A 22,721-nucleotide genomic window follows, 5' to 3' on the forward strand; every position below is an offset into this window, starting at 1 on the left:
CCATCTGTAAGAATTGTAGCAACAGCCATCAAAACTCCGCTGCTCTTCAATCCCGTCCTTCACGCTACCAAACCCGATATTGTGAACAGTTCAATTTCTCTCTGGGACTCAACAGCCGCAGAGAACAACTCAATAACTCAAAACCCTACTAAACCCCTCCAGGTTTGTTATCCCAATTTCCCGTTTGGCTATTCCTTAAACCCCATTCCTATAATTGGGACTGATCAATTGAAGGATGTTGGGTCTGGTTTTGCTGAAAAAGATACCGATGATGCGAGGACCATGTGGGCTGATAGCGTGAAGAAGAAGAGGAAGGAGAAGATGAACAAGCACAAGTACAAGAAGCTCAGGAAGCGTCTTCGACGAAAGGCACGATAGGCATTTGGTAAAAGAAATTCCATGTTTTGGTGGTTCATTGACATTGTTCTTTTTCACTGATTTTGAATTAGAATATGAATATTCAATTGGGGTACCAATAGCATCCCAGTTTATTTAATGGATTGAAAGGACTTATTTCTTGATGATTGGGATGGAAATTATTGGAATTTATATATTTTACCTTCTCAATTTGTTAGTAACTAGAAACAGAAGTTAGCTTTTCCCCCTTTCATTCCGTTTCTAAATGCGTAAAATTTGATGGAGACGCAGCAAAATTGCGCTGTGATAGCATTGGCAAAGCTAGAAATTCGATAGATGGTGGAAAAAAGCTCATGCGCTTTCATAAGCTTAGTGTAGGAAGAAGATTTCTAGAAGACTAAAATAAATGGCAAGACTTTTTTATTCATGGAGGCGATTTATTATTGCAGTTGGATGGTATTAAGATCATAAGACTTATCTTCATATATTTATGTATATACATAAAGTTGTCTAAAGAAAAAAGAAGACATTAATTAACACAAAAGATATCTAGAAAAGAATATAAGACGGGATTAAGACCTGTTTTCATGTGGAATTAGCCTTATGATCAGATGCAAATGGCTAGGTGGCCTGAGAGAGATCGAAGTTTGGAGAAACGTTAATCGCTGTGTATTTACATGTCCTTTTTGAATGAGGAGAACACTGTAAGAACAAGAAGGATATATATTGAGGAAATGGTCTAAGGTTTAGAGGATTTTGGTTTAGGCTCACCACACTTCTTTGGTTTAGGTAAGAACAAGAAGGATATATATAGATTTTGGCATTCTGGTCTTTTGTAGCTGACCACACTACTTTGGTTTAGGCTTTGTTATGTTGAGACCTTTCAGAGATACGATGCAGTCCAAGCATATGAAAAAAAGAACTTTTTTTTTGGTCTGTGGGCATTTTTGTAAAATCAATTACATGTTTACAGTTAGAAGCATATAAGTATCAGCAGCAAAAGGCTTTATTTTGTTCCTCTTTGATGACAATTATACATGGTATTTATCCCCTTTTCATCAGTTGCTTTGATATCATTCACAATCACTGAAGTAATTCTATTCTCTTTGAATGACTTTGAGAATCAAGATATAAGGTATGCTATATTTTAAAGACTTAAATGGAATCGAGTATTTATAGTGATTTATATGGAATTTGTCAAGTGTAGACGAAAATTGTGTTGTTCTGCTAAATCTTTGCAACTGTTTTGTTATTTTTGGATGTCTATATGATTTTTAGCATTGTTATTCAGTTGAGCATATAATCTTCATGCCCGTAGATGCATGTTGGCACTTTTGAAGCAGATTTTTTTTGGGAGGCAAAAATATGATTTTATGATTGTACTTAAATTCTGCTGTGTCCATGTATGTTCGCGTTGTTATGCATCTCCATTAGATAGGTATCTTGCAGTACAGAGGTAGCAACAGTCAATGGAGTTTTGATGTCTGCTTCTTGAGATTGGACTTTCGAGTAATAGTATTTAGCTTTGCCGGCAAAACTACTGACATCGAGCTGATATTCTTATGTTGATCTGGTCATACTTCTATGTCTTCATCCAATGCATTATGTAAAACTGCAATTTGGTGAATCCTATTTGTGGCTGTCAGGAAATGTTGTGTTTACAGTTATAATTAAGATGAATTGTTTCACAAACTTCCAATCAAAGTGCACTAGTAATAGCAGATAACAAAGGAAATTTTGGAGTGTCACTGAAACAGAAATGTGATTGATGTCAACATGTGGTGGAACTGACACTACAAGGAACTAGAGTGCTAGACTATAAATAATAAGTTGAGAATTTCTGTTCCAACAAAGATTGTTGGGTACGTGGGTGAGCAAAATACACGGACTTAATTTAAGTCAATGCCACCGTCAAGAGGATTTGTTAGATTGATTTGGACTTCTTCTATCCTGTCCAAAATTTAGATTCACGTCTGAAGAGAAATATTCATATATGGGACAAATTGGTGTTTTGATTTATGTAATTAAAGGTGGTGTAATAGCTGTATCGTTTTGCTTTGTGTAAACAACCTCCCCCCCCCCCCCCCCCCACACACACACACAGTCAGTCAGTCAGTCTTCTTGGATATTACCCTTGTGTTGGCATGGTCATTGTTATAGAGGCTGGAGTGTAACCTTGGTACTATTATCTGATGCAGTCGGGTCGGGAAAGATTCAATGTAGACATTATGTTGATTCAATTTTTCGTTACAAGATTAAGACATATTATTTCTATGATTATCCTACAAATATTTAAAGAGTTGTGTTAGATTAGTATTTTCAATAAATAATAATTTTGAAATAATTTAAATAGAAAAAATGGATAAAAATTATGAAAGGGATGGGTGGAATGATAATAATAATTAAAATTTGAGACTGGGTTGGGCCTGGGCTGTCTAATTTCTGTCCAGGGCTGGCCCGAAGGGATACTTGAGACCCATAAACGATAAACTTTGTCCTGGGCAGTCTGCTTTTATGAGGTGCACGGGGAGGATAACCTTGAAATACATTGTGATCCAATTGGAACTGCCTCGGGGAATGCTTAAGCTTTAATCATATAGATTCCATTGGCAAAGGTTACCTTTCAATTCCAATAACATCACCAAATACCAATCACTGTATCATATGATAAGCTTGGATAATGGTATCTTTTTGTTAATTCAAGAGGAATATTTGGGGTAAACGCAATGGTCACTCCATAATTTGATACCCAAATGAAATATTATTCTATCATAGGGCTAAACTAAATTTAGTGGATTTTTACAAGTGTGCCAATCTCAATATGGAATTCAGCCATATTATATCCTCCCTCTATATTATTTTATTCAATTGTTTAAAGTTTTTCACATTAATTTAATTAATATTTTTAAAATACTTTATTTATTGAAGAAAAAATAAAATATATATATATATTTAATAAAATACTGAAATAAAGAAACTACTAAAATGATAGATTAAAAAAAAAGGAGTATTTTTTTTTTTTCTAATGTCTTTGGCTGGTAGGAAGATCAGTCCACAGTGAAGTTGCACATGGTATTGTAAGGTAACCTTGCTGAATATTATCACTTATATATAAATAATATTTTTAATTTTTTAGTTTATATTATTGATAAGTATAAAATTATTTAAAATATTCAGAGTTATTTTTAAATTAATAAAGAATTAAAATAATAAAAAAGAATAATGTTACTTCAAAAGAAACACCTTTAATTATTGTGAGACCATAAAAAGCCAATAATTATAATTATGAAGCATCGGCTGAGGATGTGTTTCTTTTTGAAGCTTTGAAATTGCATGCGTAAGCCCTTACGCAAACACATTACTATTTTATGCCGGCCGATATGGGTCAACTTTCTTAAGTATCCATCTCACATCACATGCACCCATTTTTCAGAGCTAACATCTTTCTTAAGTATCAAATTTGCTACCAATTTCCACACCCTCATTTGATTAGTGATCCAAAAATAGACTTAAATTCAAATCTCTATTCCTCATAATTCGCTGCTAGAAAAAATACATATATAATTTATAATTTATTTAAAAAGTGACTTATTATAATAATTAAATATAATTTTCAGATTATTGAACTTATGCGCAATGACTTTGTTCCCAAAAAACCTGAAAAAAAAAAAAGGAAAGAAATGGGTTTTGATTAATGTATAAATGACACATTAACTAAAAGATGCTTATAATTAATTGAAATGTAATCAACGAGACAACCTTTTGTTGAATGTAATAATCAGGGAGAATGTTTTGTTTTCTCTTTTTTTTTTTATCAATTATGACCAATGAAGATTTTTAAATAATCCGATACATTAAAGTATTAAAGTGAATTTTATTTATTTTTTTCTAATAAAATTCATTTAATTATTTTCTGAAAATCTATTGATTCACAATGGATCAAATCCAGATAAATATTTCACAAATTCCACAAAAGCTACTAATTATCGATGGCCTATGATCTGTAGATAATCCTCCTTAGGTTCTGACTTCCCATACTTTGATCTCCCCATCAAGACTTCCACTACAAATTGACAAGGACGAACCACCATTCTCATACTCATCTCTTCCTGCAACTGCCACAACCGACTTAACTGGCTGTTCATGCCCCTCCAAAACCACCACACAGTTATATCCATGCCTTTTCCCTTTTTGCCAAATCCTCACCGTCCGATCTGATGACCCACTCACAAGCAAATGATCCACGGTCACCATGCATAATATTGGCCCTGCATGACCCCGCAGTGCCTCCACAAACACCATTTGATGTTCATTTCCCTTCCTCTCCCACACGGTGATCGAATCACAGCCACCAGAGAATAGCATTGATCCATCACCGTTCAATGCAAGCGCATTCACTGTTGGCTTATGCTTCTCCAGCGTTGCAACCAAACTATGGTGTTTCTCCTTGCCAACTTTCTCCCAAACCCTAATTAACCCATCAGCACAACCTGTGTAAACAGTTCCATTTTCACATACAACCAATGTATTAACAGCATCTTGATGGGCTGATGATATTGACTCTAAACACCGATTGTTTTCAACATTCCATGTCTTAAAACTCTTGTCCCATGAAACTGAGTACAATAATCCTCCATGCACAGCTAACCCTGAAACTGTATCCCAGTGTACGCCTAACGCTGACGTAGTTTCTTGGGAAGACGAAATGGCGAAACCGGTCTTTAAGAGTAGGGAGAGTGGAGATAAGGTGATGTTGTTTGGAGTGAGAGATTTGCCAGACTCTGATCTTACAGTCCTGATGAGCTGTGAAGATTTTAGCTTTATGGAATGCTATAGACTTGATGAAGCCGGGAAGATGGATCATTAGTAGTAAATGTATCAATGTGGGTGTAGTTAGATAAGTCAAAAACATTGATTTCATTGATTGAGGCTGCATAAAGGAAGATGTTGTGGACTGCCAAGCAGCTGATGCGTGGTGTTGGGGTTTTGAGAGTGGTGACGCAGTTGTGCTTAGGAGATTGGAGATGGGAATTGAGTTTTTGAGAGACTTCAATAATACACTGATGAAGCACATCGGAATCCATGCTTGAGCTAGGTGGATTGGCACTAGCCTTCCATATTTATGCAATGTTAGAAGATCATGTGGCAAGCTTATAGACATATATTATTATTGTTATTATTATAATAATAGAGAGTGACACTTGGCAAGAACTGAAAAGATGAGATAATTTAGCAGGTGGGCCCTAAAATCAACTGAAAAAATGCATCTCACTGATCATCAGTCTCCCACTTAGCAGGTTCCCAGCAACACTCTAGTTATACATCTTTCTGACTAATGCTCCATTTTTCTGCCTTGTCTTGTCTGAATTGAAAATGTTTATTGTTTGTAAATTGGTGATTAGTTTAGTAAAATCATGTGATTAACCACTAAAATAACACAACAGTGTCATGGTTTGTATTCAATGACGTGTTCGGTGATCCTTGATCTTTTTCTCTAACATCTCGGCCCAGGTAAAAAAAACATGGCTTAGATATTTTGTTGGGTTTGAAGCACGTGTACGTGAGATCCTCAAAATTATGGGTCTAATCGTACTTTCATGAATGGGCCACTCAGTCTAGACAATGGGTTTATCTCCAAATAAGTTGGAGGTGATGGCCTCGTACATACAGCTTTTCCTCATAGTGTTAATGTTGGAAAAAGAATTTATGATTGTATGAAGCTTTCAAATATGAAATCTGAATCTGATTGAAAAAATTAAAAAAGAAGATGTGGGGAAGCAAGTGGCGACCCATACAAGGAGACATGTGGGTAGTCAGTGTGTTATCGAGGATATTGTCTTGCCCTTCACCAACATACTCCTCTCGCTCTCGTGTCTTTGATCCTTGCAATTTCCCACCACCACCAATATCTATGCTGCTCTGCTCTAGGCTTTTTCGCTTTTCTCACTCTTTCATTCTCTCTCTGGGATTCGATTCTCGCAATTTCCTAAAACAATTTCACAATTGATTATTATGTAAATGAGATTATTATTATTATTATAACCTCGCAATTTCCTAATACAAGGGCGTTTAAGATTTTTTATATAAATAATATTTACTTCCCTCATTTTTCATTAATTTAACAAGAAATATTTTGAGTTAATGCAAATAATTTTCATTTACGGTCATTAAATTCAAATCACTATTTTATTGCAGGTTTTTAATTTTAATTACTTTAAAAAAATAATCAATGTTCACTCAAATAATTTTTTAATAAATGCACATGTGACAGATTCTACATGACTCAAAGAAATTCATTTGACACATCAAATAATAAAGTTCTTTTAGGATCATTTGTACTAAAACTCTCACATCTCCTTAGCAAATTAAGAAACTTCCCCACCTTATCTCCTCTCTCTCCTCTCTCTCTATGTATATCTGTACACCAACCATGGATAGTCCTCGAAATATACCTAGCAAGCACCACTCTCTCCATGCAACAGTGGAATAAGAAGCTGCGTTTCCACCTCCCTTAATTTCGAGCTTTGGATGATCAGTAATCCATTCTTCTCGAAATTCGATCTACTATTCGTCAACGAACTCTTTGTTGACGGTGTCCTCCTTCCTCTCATTTACTCCACCTTGCTGGGATCGGATTCTTACCATTGAGCATGTCAATTGCCATCTTGTTATGACTATTCTGGACTTGTAGCTCTCTTGCTAGATGAATACCTTCATATATTGCCTGTAAAACGCTAGTCTTTGGAAAAGTGGTCTTGAAATCTTGAATCCAAGTGTCGTTGCAATCTCAAATCAAACCTCCTCCATATCCTATGTTAGTATCGGCGTACCATGCTCTATCGACATTGATCTTTAGAAAATTTTTTTTTGATCTCATCTATGTAATCCATCTAGAATCATTTGTCTCCTTTTGCCCATTCACTCGTTTCATCACTTTATTGCTTTTCAAGAATCACCATTATTTTTTATACCACTAAGAGCAGAAAAATTAGACCTATTATTTTCCTTTTTTAGTGATGGATATGGTTTCTTCATCAAGCACTCTAAATCTGGACCTAAGGTGGTCTATTTTAGAAAATTTTACCATATTTTTATTTTGAGAACGCTTATTACGCCTTGTAACCTGCATTCACTCTCCAGATTGCTTATATTTTTCCATCACTATCTCTTTTCTATTCACATCACTATTGCTTGAGACACCTTTCTTGAACAAGCATATCTTTTTTGTGGCGCCGAGAACCTTGTCTCCAAAGAATATTCCTATAAATATTGCAATAAAGCGGTCACGAATCTTGCACTTCTTAGTAGTATGGTCGTCTTTCATGGCCGCTTCCATTTTCTCATTGACATAGGGTGAGCACTTAGAAATCTAGAGAAAATTTTAACTCTATTTGTTAAGCTTCAAAGAAATTTTTTTAAAAAAATATTAAACCACGTGTATGCTTTATTAAAAAATTTACTGAAAACTTATTTATATTACTGTTTCAAGTAAATATTTAAACGTTAATAATTTTTTTAAAATAAAATTAAAATTTAAAAATTATAATAAAATCGTAATTAAAATTCAATGACCACGAATAAATAAATAACACAATGAAAAATTTTCATTTAATTGATAGAATAAAATAGTTAAAAATTTAAGTTTAATAAATAAAAGTATTGGATATATTTGTAGAAATAAAGTACAAATTAACTTTTAATTAAAAACTAAATAAGTTTAATTCAATATTTTTTATCAAATAAATTTCTAAATGTTATTTTTAAGCTCAAATAAGTTATGATATTTTTTAATAATAAAATATCAAAAAATTATTATTTTACTTAACATAAAAATTAAAAAACTACATATACATAGTAATAATTTTTAAAATTGCAAAATTGATATTTATTATTAAAAAATTATTGTTAGAGTATAATATTTTATTATATCATGAATTATTTTGCCTTAAATATAAATTTAGAGATTTATTTACAGGAAAAAAAAAGGAATTGGACTTGTCTTCTGTATAATCTCTTATTAAATTATGATGATATTTCATCAAATTTAATGAAATATTTTAATGTTTTCATTTAATAAAATCATCTAAATTATGGAGATTAAATTTCTCTCTAAATTATTTTTTTCTCAATATTAAATTTGAAATAATAATAAAAAATTCCAGACTCGAGAGTTTAACTAGTAATAAATTGTCAAATTCTTGATGAAAAAGAATAATCTACCAATTAGAAAAAAATAATACATTAATTAATAGTTATATTTATTTTTAGATGTTGAATTGTGAAAGATAAATTTACGAAATTGTTATATTTTCTAATTACTTTTAATGTGAAAAAAATTTGGAAATATTGATAAAAAATACAAGTTCACATAAAATTTTACTTAATCTATGAAAATTCGTTATAATTATTTACTATTTTAAAAATAATTATTTTCTAATATATTAATTTGTGAAACCATTTAAAAATTAAAACTGTAAATAATTTCTAAATTTACATTCTTACATTTTCATATCTATTAAATAATTTCAATTAAATATATAAATTGTAATTATTAATAGCCACACGTACGATCACTTCCATAGTTATAATGTATTTATTATTCTGAAAATATATAATTGGTAAAATGTATAATTTATTTTTTTTAATATTTTATAGAAAGTTATTTTACCCCTTTAATTTTATTTTTATTTTATATTTTAAATAATTTTTAAATTTTAAATAATTTAATTTTTATAATATGATAATATATATATAAGATATAGACATTAAATTATTTAATCATTTAAAAATTAAAAGATTTAATAGGATAAAATTAAAATTGAGAATATAAAATAATCCAGAACATTAAATCGAAATTTGAAAAGGAAGAGAAATAGATGAGTCAACGTCCAGACATGAAAATAGATAATAAGGGATCTTATATTAAAGGAGGCTCCACCTGAGCAATCAAGTGGGTTTGTTTCATAGGAACCCATCATCTTTATTAACATGGGTCCTACTATCTCATTTCTCTTTGCTTTTAAATCTCCGTCCAAGAATTTGTTCATAATTAATTTTTTTTATTAACTTCAAATTATATTAATTTTATTAGCTTAAAGTTATATGATATTTATTTAATTAATTTAAAATTTATTATTCTCATATTTATAATTTATATTATATTTCTATTTATAATAATTAAATAATAATTTTACACCTACTATAATAGGAACCGTTTGATCTTATTGAGTTGTTTGGTTGCATTAATCACATAATCCAACCTAATTCAAGATCTGGTTGTTGGACAAAGCTGTCTTATTCAACACTAAACTTGTAACCTTCTTCTCCTGCATATTAATGGTCCTCACATTTGCTGTTGCTTGTGCTTGCGCTTCAGGGAATACATTCCCAAAACGCTGAGTATTGTTGTTTCTTAATCACCGACACGTGTAAGAAAATGGGACAACCTGGATACAAATCAATGCTTTTGGTGGATTTATTTAGCTTTCATTTCCACCATTTCTTTTGAAAAAAAAGTTTCCACCATTTAATTTTAATAAACTTTAATTAAAATAAATTTTAACTTACTAATTATCTATTCACTTCTTTACAACATTTATAATTTTTCAATTTTAAAAAACTTTAAAAGTAATTTATTTATTTATTTACTTGAGGTATGAATATGAAAATACTGACTAAACTTGCGCTTGTAAATGTAATTGATTATGGTCATTATAATTTTGCAAGAGAATGATGTCCGAGTCAAAAATATTGTTGTTTTGTGGGCCAGCTAGACATTATTTTCTCAAATAAAGTTGAATGCCCTTTTATAGAAAAAAAAAATTTATTAATAAAAGTGGAACATGCCTCCAGTTTTCAAAGTTTAAACTTTCCTTTATTCCTAATAAATGCATTATGAAATCGAATTCAAAAAGTGTTTTTCTTCAATAAATAAATAAATAATTATTTAATAAAAATGATTTTATTATATTAAGAATAATATATTTAAAATATTAAATAATAAAATTCACATAAATAAACATGCAATATGCGTAATCCGTAAAGAAAGGGCACGAATGGAAGGTCAGGGTAAATTAGAAAATATACAAAAATAAGGGTAAATGTGCAAAATAATAAGGACAGAAGCTCAACCACGTGAGAGAGAGAGAGAGTGGGTGATGAACATCCGCATGAGACAAGCTGTAATCATATCATTGCTCTCTAAACGGGCAAGAGAAAATTTCACCCACAAAATTAACGTATTTGATACTGACCAGTTCTGGCCTTCTTCTACTTCTTTCTCTTTCTCTTTAGAACTCTGCCAAAAGAGAAAGCCAAGGAATGTTCATCATCTCCTCCTCCTTCTACTGATTAATTTCCACTAACTCACTGTTCCTTTTCAGAGCATAAACAATTGGGCATATATATATATATATATATATATATATATATAGAGAGAGAGAGAGAGAGAGAGAGAGAGAGAAGGGAGTTCCGAGCATCAAAGGAATGGGTGGGGTGACTTCTTCCATGGCAGCAAAATTTGCTTTTTTTCCGCCGAACCCTCCTTCGTACAAGCTAATTACTGATGATGCCACTGGCCTTTTGCTGCTGGACCACTTCCCTCACCGCGAGAACGTCGACGTCTTGCGCCTTCCCACCCGCCGGGGTACCGAGATAGTTGCTGTTTATGTTAGGTACCCTATGGCCACCTCTACTCTGCTATATTCTCATGGAAATGCTGCTGATATCGGCCAGATGTATGAGCTTTTTATCGAATTGAGCATCCACTTGCGTGTAAATCTCATGGGGTAACTTCAGTTTCACTTAGCCGTGTCTTCAATTTCGAAATTGTATATTCAGATGCTATGTTGTTGAAATTGGCTAGTGTGTGATTCGCCGTTGAGAGAGTAGGTAATTTGAATTGCTTTTGTGAAAGAGCTGTACTGCAGATTATGAATTACTTGATGAAAATTATAAATTTTGGATAGATTTAAATGTTTTTTATCGATCAAGCATTGGTTTGATTTCTTTAAATGGGACGGAGTCTGTTTAAGATCAAGTGGTTGTTGTGTGCCTGGTTTAGTGTTCTTGCTGATAGATTAACTGAATTAAGGAAGTGGAGTTTTCTTCCAGCAGATCTAATGTCAAATTCACTGGATTTCCTATGATTCTTTCGTTAAGAAATAACTGCTTTGATTTGGGGAATGGAATATCTTATGGATTTTCATATTTGGAATTGGCATATCTGTCTAATTAAGTAATATCAGCAACATGTTGGGCAAAAAGGATATTGAGGGTAATTTTTTTGCCTAGACATGAAAATAGTTTGTGCAGAAGGGATAATTGAAGAGGGTGTCGCTTTTTCGGTAAGTAATATATTTTGTCCACGGTTTCTGGTTAATGGGGAAGTAAAAATAATACAACGGGGACCAGAAGATTCCTATATCTTCTCGTCAATTAGGAACCTGCTCTTTAATAAGGTGGATATATTATCAGTTAAGTATTAGATACAGGGTAAGTGTTTAAATACCTTTTTGTGCAATTTATGCAGGTATGACTACTCTGGGTATGGACAGTCATCAGGGAAGGTGAGCAATATAAATATTCTTAGATTTGATATTTGACTGAAATTACTGTGGTCAAGCTGTTTCTCTAAAGCTTCATTTTTTGCCTTTCTGCAGCCCAGTGAGCACAATACTTATGCTGATATTGAAGCTGCTTATAAGTGTCTTGAAGAGAGCTATGGTACCAAGCAGGAGAATATCATCCTTTATGGTCAATCTGTTGGTAGTGGGCCTACTTTGGATCTTGCTGCACGTTTACCTCGGCTAAGAGCTGTTGTCCTGCATAGTCCTATACTATCAGGGTTAAGAGTCATGTATCCTGTGAAGCGCACCTATTGGTTTGATATCTACAAGGTATTTTTTTTCTTCTTCCATTATAATACCTTTATAATATAAAGAGCACAAACTTGCATTTTATGCCTCTGAACTGAAATTTCTTTTACTTGGCTGTAATCCAGAATATAGACAAGATTCCATTGGTGAAGTGTCCTGTGCTGGTTATCCATGTAAGTATTTTGATCTCAGCACTGCATGAAGTTAAATTGAGATGTTGCTTGTTTCTATTTACGAGGTTATTCAAATTTTAAATTTGGTGTCGATCAACAAATAAGCTGAGGCCATATCAAGCATTTTTAGAGTGTATTTGGCTTCATTTATGAAAATTAGCTTATAAGTACTAGGATGTTTGTTTCTATTTACAAGACTATTCAAAATTTAATTTGGTGTTGGTCAACAACCAAGCTGAGGCCGTATCAAGCATTTTTAGAGGGGGTGTGGCTTAAATTATCAAAATTAGCTTACAAGTACTTAAAGCTTATAAGCTATGTTAAGCTTACAAGTATTTAAAATTTTAAGTAATTACATATTTGGTTAAGATGCTTATATTGGCTGATAGATAGTTGATTCATTTAGTAAAAAGTAACTTTTAAGCACATTTATTGTTAAAATTACTAAAAGGGATATTAAATAAAGTACGCGATGGAATATTGAAATTAAACGAAGACAATATAGTGAAGTATTTGGTCAACCTAGCTTATAAGCACTGAAATGATAACATGGTCTCCCCCAGCCCATTTTTTTTAACTTATAAACTGAGCTCATAAATGCGAAAAATATTACAGACAAATATGTCAGTTTATTTTTAGAGCTTATAAGCTATCAAACTATCTTATAAGTTAATTAACGATCTACACAAACCCTTAGGAATATTTGCTCTGTGAAAATTGTAGTATTGTTTCAGTTAAATGATGAGGAATATCTTAGTCTCCTTGGGCGAGTCATTAGTGCATTATCCTATGTATATGTTTGTCCATCTAAATAAAAAGTCATTGATATGAAGAAAAGACACAATAATATGTTTTAACATTATAATATACTAGAAATTAGTTAACTTTACTTCGTGGAGGAGTCAACATTTATCCATATTTGAATGTTGTCATGCTGCTTTGGAAAAAAAAAAACCTTAATGAGCTGAAAATTTAACTGTTGGGGTGGGTTTGGGAGTCTACTCAAGACTTAAGAGTTGCTTGACATTAACTGCTATAGTTTACCTGCTCTGTTACAGGGAACATCTGATGAAGTAGTTGACTGTTCTCATGGAAAGCAGCTTTGGGAATTGTGCCAGGAGAAATATGAACCCCTATGGGTCAAAGGAGGAAATCACTGCGATTTAGAATTGTATCCAGAGTATCTTAGGCATCTGAAGAAGTTCTTATCAACAGTTGAGAAATCACCTTTACGAAGAAATACTGCTAGGAGGAGTACAGATGGACTTGAACAGCCAAGACGGAGTACTGATTGTTATGAGGGTCCGAGAAAGAGTACAGATCGGAGGGAGAAACCAAGAAAAAGCACTGATAGACCTGAAAAACTGAAGTTTCATGAATATAAGTTTACGAATATTGAGAAGCTAGAAAAGTTAAAGACTTCCTTTGACCAAATGGAGAGGTCACGGAGAAGTGTGGAATACCATGACAAATCTAGAAAGAGCATTGACCTACAGCTAGAAAAGGCAAGGAAAAGTGTGGATTGGATTGATAGGATTCGTACTGGGTAAGAATGCCAAGTCCTTTGTAAAATTTGTGCACTTGATTGGTTTTAGGGAAAAAATGGGGAATTATTTGGCATTTAACTTGTGATTTCGGAGTGTGTGCCTTGCTCATTGAAGTTGCATAATAACTGTGTAATGGGTCGTAGGTGTTTGATACATACTGGGTTGGGATTTGTTACCCTTGATTGTTAATGGAAGAATTCTAACCTCTTTGTTTAGACTTTCCAAGAGAAATGAAGATCACTGGTTATATATAGTTAGCCCATCTTCTTGCAATGTTATACCATGTTTAACACAGAAGCATGTCTGAGATGAGCATTTGGCATAGGCGAGTTTCTCTAGCCATGGCATGTGATACCGAGGATACAAATTTTATGCACACGTGGGACATGATTGTTGGTCAGTTTATCTACGCTATATGCATTAACATATATGATATATATAGGCAGAGTTTGTCCTCTGATTTTAGTACCTTTTGTTGCCTCAGTTCAGTTAGGGCAAACCTGAATAATTGAAATAAGGATTTCTAGATTGGGTCAGTTAGAAGTCGGCATCATCTCTGTCTTCCCCGATTCCTACAGCTGCTCGGCCGCTGCTGCTTCTCCAAGGCAAAGTTTTTCCAAAAGACTGAGGGTCAACTTCATTCTTCTTCTGAGACAAACTCTCGCTTTGATTCCATACGCGTTAAACGATTCTCAATATTTATTTTATTCTTGTGTTACTTCGTTTTGTTATTGCCTTGCCTTTCCTTTACATCAAAATTTTCTGTTTCTATCTTTGAAGTAGGGTGTCTGCTAATAGTTTTTGTTTTGGTTGACGGGCCTCAATAAAAATCAGCCTGAGGGGAATGACTTTTGGCAAAATTTGATGACGACGTAAATCACCTTGCATGTCTAGGGAGAATATCCTATACACCAAAAGCACAATAATGCATGATCTAGCTTCCACAACCAAATAATCCAAAGGCGTGTGTAAGAATTGATCTAAATAATTTTAAATTTATTTTTTACTTAATTTAAAATAGTATATTTAAATTTAATAATTTTTAATATATTATTATATATAATTATAAATTTCAGTATATCTCCGTAGGACAAGTCTTAAAGGGATAGAGTTATTACCCTTGATATCAAAACATTCTCAATACAAAATTATGCGAATCAGCGAATCACAATATTTAAAAATTTAATTTAATTTAATTTTTATGAAAATTTAAATTTATAATTATATATAATAATAAATTAAAAATTATTTAATAATTTACATTAATTATTTTAAATTAAATAAAAAAAATAAATTTAAAAATTATTTAAATTAATTTGAACCGAAATCTTACATGTAGCGCTGAAAAAGGAGCCGTGATGTTTTGGCGTTTGGAGTTGATAACCGTCTTGAACAAGCATATATATATGACTGATTTTTATTATATTTTAGTGCCCTATACAGATATTTTATTTTCATTATATAACATAAGAATTCATATTTTTATTAGCACTTGTACTATTTTCATGTATTATTATATATTCCTATTTAATATTGATAATTAATAATAAATAAATAAATTTTATTAAGTGTAATAGACTCATTAAAAAATTTATATTATAGAAAGTGAAATATGTTAAAAAATTGAGTCAAAATTTTACAACAGATATATATATTTGAATAATTTTTTTTATGAAGTTTATATAATGCGAAATGAAAAATTTTATCAAAACCCTAAATATTCTTGAAAGGACTTTACCAACTTAGATAATTTTCTAATTTAAATTTGCCTACTAACGATCTCAGCATAATAATTGGTAAATCATCTTCATTTTTTTTTATATTTATCGAAATTAATTATTTAAGTTTGTAATCATTATCAAATTTATTTCCAATTACTCACTTAAAATATTTTTATATTTTATAAATCCAATAGTTTTATTATTTCTATGAAGAAGTTAATAAACTCATTGTAATGTTAAATATTTAAATTATTTAATTTTAATACTATAGTATATTTATAATTTTTTTTAATAAAATAAATTAACTAATCCTAAATTTAAATATTTTGATAAGGAATAGGAATCATTTAAAAGTAAGAACGTAAGTGGTTGATTTTGATAAGGAATAGGATTGTTCTGATAATTTATCCACATATAATTCATTCTGCTTCTGTTTTCCAACATCATGAATAAGATTTGAGGGGAAAAAAAGCAGAAAGATTAAGCAATTGCTTTGCTGCTGCAACCTTGTGTTAAACTTACTCCGCCATCATATTCATGAGAATAGCATAGTTTTACGCCTTCTAACCCTAATTCATAACTGGTCCTTGCCAGTCAATCAATTATGTAAGTAAAATTTGGTCCTCAACTTTTCCTTTGATTTCTATAGTTTTAATGTTCTTGTAGTCCGAACGATGAATTTGTTTTAGTTGAGTGTTGAATTTCTTCTGTTTATGAAATTTGGTGATTTGACGTCAGGAAAAATTTTCAGGTCTCAGGAGGAGCTTGCGAGGGAAGCCATAAAGCTTGCGCTGAAGGCGCTAAGGAAGCGCCATTTGCTTGAAGAAGGTGCTCATGCTCCTGCTTGTATTGCTCTTTCCAGGCCTATTATCTCTCAGGTCCCTGTCTCTCTCTCCCAATTGATTTTATCAAATTGTGTTTGTGTTCTAGAGAAAAACAAATCTTTTAATTACAATCTGTTTTGTTAATATAATGGCTCCTTATTCTGATACATTTTTGCTTATAAAATTTCCAAGCTTTGATATGTACTTTAGTTGCAATTGTGTTTCCCTCCATGTGCATTGTATTCTTTATTATCTTAACTTAATTTTGAACGTCCTTATTTTTTAATGGGGTAAGTTTTGGTTGTGTATATCACGGAAGGGATCAGAATGGAAGGAGAAAGCAGAAAATCTCGAAATCGAACTTCAGCAATGTTACAAAGCTCAATCTCGATTATCCGAGCAACTTGTGGTGGAGGTGGCAGAGTCCAGAGCATCAAAAGCTGCCTTAGAAGAAAAAGAAGCAGCATGTACTGATTTGCAAAAGGAGTTGGCTCAAACAAGGTTACATTGGTCTATGTTTTAGCCTTATATGGAGATGCTTATGAGGTTTTATGGTGTCAAGAAGTATTGAAGCATTATCTTGTGCTGCAGGGATGTGTGCTCTCAATTAAGGGCATATTTGGAAGAAAAGATTAAGGCTTTAGAATTGGTTGTGGGTGAGAATCAATCTCTTCAAAATCAATTGGAACAGATGGCTGTCAAGGTTAAGAATTCAGAAGCAGAAAATAAAATGTTAGTTGATCGCTGGATGCTGCAAAAGGTGCAGGATGCTGAACGTCTTAATGAGGTACTTCATATCATCCGTATAATCAAAATGAAAGTGTGGAAGAGATTTAATTGGTCCACTGACCTTCTTTTTAATCTTTTTCTCCTAATGTTTTCTTCATTTTTTAGAGTAACACTTGATTGAGAAAATTCTTCTTAAGCTATTGCAATGGAATAGCGATTCTACAAAATCTAATATGTGCTTGAAGAGATCTTCTGAAACGTTGTTTTTATGTTCCTTCCGTAAACCATTGGTTGCAAAGAGAATTTGGATGGAGATAGTCTCCTGATTTGGTTTCACATGCAGGGAAGGTAGTTAATTTTGTTGCTCTGCTTCTGTAATCTTACCTGCATGTTAAATGCCAGAGCATCATAAATTAGTTTTGTTCAGATCCCAGGGTATTACATTTGTATGTTGTGACATAATTGTCTCATTTATACTTACTCTGTTGTAAGTTGCATATTGTAGATTGATCTTATCATTACCAAAAAAGCATGACTGGAGTTTATATAGGTTGTTTTATTATTCTTGGTTTTTGTGGGGTTCTATTTACATTCTATTTTTTCGTCTTCCTTACTGTATATATGTGGCTAATTATTGATTCCATAATTAACTTAGGCAAATTCACTGTATGAAGAAATGATTGATCCGCTCAAGACAAGTGATTTAGAGAAACTTGCACAGCAGCAAGTGGATGGGATGGTCCGGCAAAGTGAAGAGGGTGCTGGGTATTTTGTGGAATCAACCATTCCCACTATATGCAAGCACAAAATTACTGCTCATGAGGGCGGCTGTGCTTCTGTGATGTTTGAGTATAACTCAAGCAAACTGATCAGTGGTGGACAGGATCAATCAATCAAAATGTGGGATGCAAACACTGGATCTTTAAGTCGTACTCTTTATGGTTGCCTTGGGTCTGTTCTTGATCTTTCTGTGACCAGTGATAATAGATCTGTCATTGCAGCCAGTCGCTCAAACAACTTGTATGTATGGGATGCCAATTCAGGGCGTGTCCGTCACACTCTCACTGGCCACATTGACGAAGTGTGTGCTGTAGATGTCGGCAAAAGTTCAAGTCGACATGTTGTCAGTGCTGCTTATGATCGTAGAATAAAAGTGTGGGATTTGCAAAAGGGCTTCTGCACCAGCACTATTGTTTTCCACAGCAATTGCAATGCTGTGTGTTTCAGTATGGATGGACTGACCATTTGTTCAGGGCACGTTGATGGAAATCTTCGTTTATGGGATGTTCATTCAGGAAAGCTACTCAGTGAAGTTGCTGCACATTCACTTGCCATTACATCTATAAGTCTATCTCAAAATGGGAATGTCATATTGACGAGTGGGAGAGATAACTTGCACAACTTATTTGATATGAGGTCTTTGGAAGTTTGGGGAACGTTAAGAGCTGCTGGAAACAGAGCGGCATATAATTGGAGTCGGTCTTGTATAAGTCCTGATGACAACTATGTTGCTGCTGGATCAGCTGATGGATCTGTCTATATTTGGTCAATATCTAAAGCTGATATCGTAAGCATTCAGAAGGAACACACTTCTTCTGTCCTTTGTTGTTCGTGGAGTGGACTTGGAAAACCATTAGCTACTGCTGACAAGAAGGGAATTATACATACCTGGACATGATGGTTTACTTGTGCACCCATCAACATGCCAAATTGTTTATTGCAATCTTGTTAAAATTCAATTGTCTGGTTTCCAAACAAGTTCGTGGAATGCTGTGAGTCATGAGAGCAGTCGCCCAGCTCGATTCTTAACGGAGGGGCGTGCCTGCCTGTGTCCTAGGACTTGTATAGAAAAATTATAGTTGCTGTAAAGAGGGAGCAACGGATTGATTGGTACATTACTTGCAAGTAATTGGAGAATATTAGAAATTGAATTGGTTGGATGTGGCATATTGCTGCTTAACCATATTTTCTTACAAATTGAATTCGTTGTCTTTTTGTTTCTAGGCCTTTTTTTTGTGGGAGTTTATTTTAAAGCAACGAAGATTTTCTTGAAATTGAATTTGAGATAGTATAAGTTTTTTTTCTTTAAAAGAAAAAATTTTAAATTTTAAAATATAATTATGTAATTATTTTTTTATTCATATATTTAATTTTTATCATATAATAATGAGTATTATAATTAATTTAATTATTATTTATAATATTTTTAATTTATGTATTACATATTATAATGATTAAAATATTTATTGATATAAAAATTTTAATTTAAAATATATATATAATTAATAAAATGAAAAAAGTAAGATAGCCTAAATAAAAAATAAAATTACCAGCTGATTGGAAGTAGAGTTGATTCAAAATATAATTATATACGTCATGACTAATATCAACTATTTTTTGATGTTTTAGAAGAATACTTTATTTGATATCTATGGTTTGCATCTAACTGTTAACTAAAAACACCCATAAAAAATAAAAATAAATAAATAAACCATAACACAGTTGGAGCTTGCGTTCGAAATTGGGCCTTCACTGGATTTAAGTGGAATCAGATGCAATGCCCATTCAGCGGCCTACATCCGACGGAAGCCCAATTGCATCGGATTCGTATATAATCATTGATCTCTCTTAACTGCCGATTCCCCAATCAAGTAATTCTCGAGGAAGAGGTGAAGAATAGAGTGAAGCGCGAAGATGGTGAAAGTGGCAACGTATTTTGCAATGTCATTTGGGGCCTTTTTATTTTGGCAATCAATGGATAGAGTCCATGTCTGGATTGCTCTTCACCAGGATGAGAAGGTACTTATCTCTTCTTACTTTTCTTTCAAATTCTATTTCAGAGAGTTTTTTCTTTTTTAAGGGATAGGGGATTGGGAGAGTTGAACTGAGACCTCCTAGCAATGCACTTATCGCACATTTTATGAACTCCAATAATTTCTTGGAGTTTGCTCCTTGTGTATGGAAATTTTGCAATTGTTTTGTATGCCCAATTTCGTGTTATAAATTTGGTCTATAGATTCTTCAGAGATCAAAAAACTTGGGGTTGGGGATGGTTTTGAAAAGATGGTAAAGGAGTTCTGTTCTCCAGCTACTTTGATTTATGTGATTCTCCTGCGAAAATTGGAAAACTCTGTTACCATGCGGTTTAAATTTAAGGTGGGTGGGATTGTTATAGTTTTGATGATGTTACGAATAGTTTCCCCGACTTTGATAGATTTATTTAGGTCATTTTGTTTCACGGAAACTAAGTCTAAAATATTTTTGGAGGGAATATTAAAAAAAAAAAAAAAGCTTATTTTCCAATGTTAAATAGAAAAAGAGAGGTTAACGGGAATTATTTTTCTTTTTTTTTTTTTTTTGTGTTTGGAGTATTCAATAAAATTAGCCAATTGAAAGTATTTTTCAATTAAAACAAAAAGTAAGATATTTTAATAAAATTAGTTCTACTTTTCAAAAGTGAAAGGTATTTTCTATACTTCAAAAAAAAAATTATTAAAACTATTTTTGTTTGTAAAAAATAATTTATATTTAAAAAATATTTTTTATAAAATTTTTTTTAAAAAATGTTTTCTGTGAAAAGCATTTTTAAATAAAATAATTTATTTTTTATTTTTTAATTTTAATTTTAATTAAAAAAATAAAATATATTAATAAATTTGTATAAGAGGCCTTAAAAAAAATTTTAAATAGAGAAAATGACTTTATTTTTTCTTTAGATTGGAAAATATTTTCGGCTAATTAATTTTTCTGAATGTTCTAAACTATAAAAAAATATGAGAAATATTTTTTTATATAATATTTTCCGAAAAACAAATTGAGTCTAAAATTTGGATGTATAAATTTATTAATATATTTTTTTAAATTAAAATTAATAAATAAACTACAAGTTATTTTATTGAAAAATATATTCATTCAAAATAATTTATAATATTTTCTACAAACAAACAAAAACTTAATAATACTTTTGTGTAGAAAGTCCAGTTGTATTAATAATATTCTTAAAGTCTTTAGACTTTCTTTAAAAAGAGAGTAATTTTTCCTAAGTAGGCTTAATTTTGTTTTGTCCAAGAAACATTTTCCTCAACAGATTTTTTAAAAAACACTACAAAATGTGAAAATATTTTTATTGAAAATACTTTTCGTGAAATAAATGAAATTTTAATGGAAAAACAAGAGGTCAACTATTATCCAGGCGGGTAAGAGATAGCATAATGCTATATTAAGTTGCTTGAGAGTTCACGGATTAATGAAGAAATTTGAATCTTACAGTAACTATATTAGATATGAAGTCCAATTGTCAACACGGTTTCAAATTGGAGGTGATTATTGGTAGAATTTGAAATAACAAACAAAGTTTTCCCCTCTTTTTAAATTTACTCTACAACTAAAAGCAGGCTAAATCTATGGAGGGCCTTGCTGAAAAAAAAGTTTATAGTTGATTAATTTTGTCCACACAAATTAAAGTTCCATGTTTGTTCCAAAATTTATCAATAATATATGAGTGTAAGCCATATCATAATTTAAAAGATTGGGTTCAAAGCTTTGAGCAACTACTAATCCTCATTACAGTTACGTTTATGAGTATAAAAAATGAAATAAATTATCCCTGTCATGTGAGTATAGATTAAAATGCTTTATATTGATATGCCAGAATCATATTCATTAATTTCAGACTTGAAAATTTCTCATTATAAAACTGCTCGAGTCAGTTTCATTGTACTGTGCAGTGAGGGCAACAATTTTGATGCAGTGATACATGTGGCTGCACTACTGTTTTTGAATTTTGATGCAATATTTCTGTTAGCTTCTACAATCTTCCATAAAATTCTGCAGTAACTTTGTCCAAATCAATTTCAAACTATTGGTTTTATCTGTCAAGGTTAATCATACATGTATTTGAAAAAAATAATGAATTTGTCGTGTATTCACATTATTTGAATTTAGAGTCTTCAGTTATCCTAATCATTCTCTCACATTCTTTTGGCTGCCATTGTCCAGCAATTTGCAGTTCATTTCATGTCTTTTTTTTTCTTCCCTTTTTCTGGTTTATAATATTTGTTTTGTATTGGCCTTGTGCCATCATTCTTTCAGAAAGAAAGACTTGAAAAGGAGATGGAGATAAGGAGGGTCAGAGAAGAGCTATTGCAGCAGGCTAAACAGAAGGATAGTCTAGCATGAGCCAAAGCTGCTCATGTGGTCAAATTTCTATTTCCTTTATTTCCCTCAAGTGCTGCTAGCTCTTGAGCTTCCTTTTTCTAAAACATTGTAAGGAAATAATTGATTTGGCAGTTTTGCTTATATGTTTTGAGAACAGTTTCCTTCCTTCTTGTTGCTGATTTATGAAAAATAATTGATAATTGTTCTAACAAGTTTGTTTCAACTTTTAGTCTTGATTAGAGTTATTGACACAGCGGAATCTCATCTCAAGACATTATAACTGAGAGAGACCCTTTAATTATGATCAATGTTGCTTCCCATTAGCTTGCTTGCATGA

The 22,721-nt window shown here is 32.0% G+C and overlaps 3 protein-coding genes and 1 pseudogene across 3 annotated transcripts; 3 read left to right on the forward strand and 1 right to left on the reverse strand.

Moving 5' to 3' along the window:
* Positions 1–4,374: 4,374 nt before the first annotated feature.
* Positions 4,375–7,693, reverse strand: LOC110617937 (annotated as a pseudogene).
* A 2,883-nt stretch (positions 7,694–10,576) lies between these two features.
* LOC110617989 (alpha/beta hydrolase domain-containing protein 17B) lies at positions 10,577–14,206 on the forward strand. Its single transcript, XM_021760981.2, has 5 exons — positions 10,577–11,144; positions 11,888–11,924; positions 12,018–12,254; positions 12,359–12,406; positions 13,465–14,206. The coding sequence occupies exons 1-5, from the start codon at positions 10,843–10,845 to the stop codon at positions 13,954–13,956; spliced, it is 1,116 nt and encodes a 371-aa protein (XP_021616673.1). The 5' UTR covers positions 10,577–10,842; the 3' UTR covers positions 13,957–14,206.
* A 1,839-nt stretch (positions 14,207–16,045) lies between these two features.
* On the forward strand, positions 16,046–19,228 carry LOC110616562 (autophagy-related protein 16). Its single transcript, XM_021758971.2, has 5 exons — positions 16,046–16,280; positions 16,426–16,552; positions 16,818–16,999; positions 17,090–17,285; positions 17,883–19,228. Coding segments are annotated over exons 1-5 (1,530 nt in total). The 5' UTR covers positions 16,046–16,278; the 3' UTR covers positions 18,906–19,228.
* A 693-nt stretch (positions 19,229–19,921) lies between these two features.
* Positions 19,922–22,613, forward strand: LOC110617089. The gene is made up of 2 exons (XM_043957222.1): positions 19,922–20,026; positions 22,319–22,613. Exons 1-2 carry the CDS (start codon positions 19,922–19,924, stop codon positions 22,403–22,405), a joined length of 192 nt encoding a protein of 63 aa, XP_043813157.1. The 3' UTR covers positions 22,406–22,613.
* The last annotated feature ends 108 nt before the right edge of the window (positions 22,614–22,721 follow it).

The sequence above is a fragment of the Manihot esculenta genome, chromosome 6, assembly GCF_001659605.2.
Source record: "Manihot esculenta cultivar AM560-2 chromosome 6, M.esculenta_v8, whole genome shotgun sequence".
Classification (NCBI taxonomy): Eukaryota; Viridiplantae; Streptophyta; class Magnoliopsida; order Malpighiales; family Euphorbiaceae; genus Manihot; species Manihot esculenta.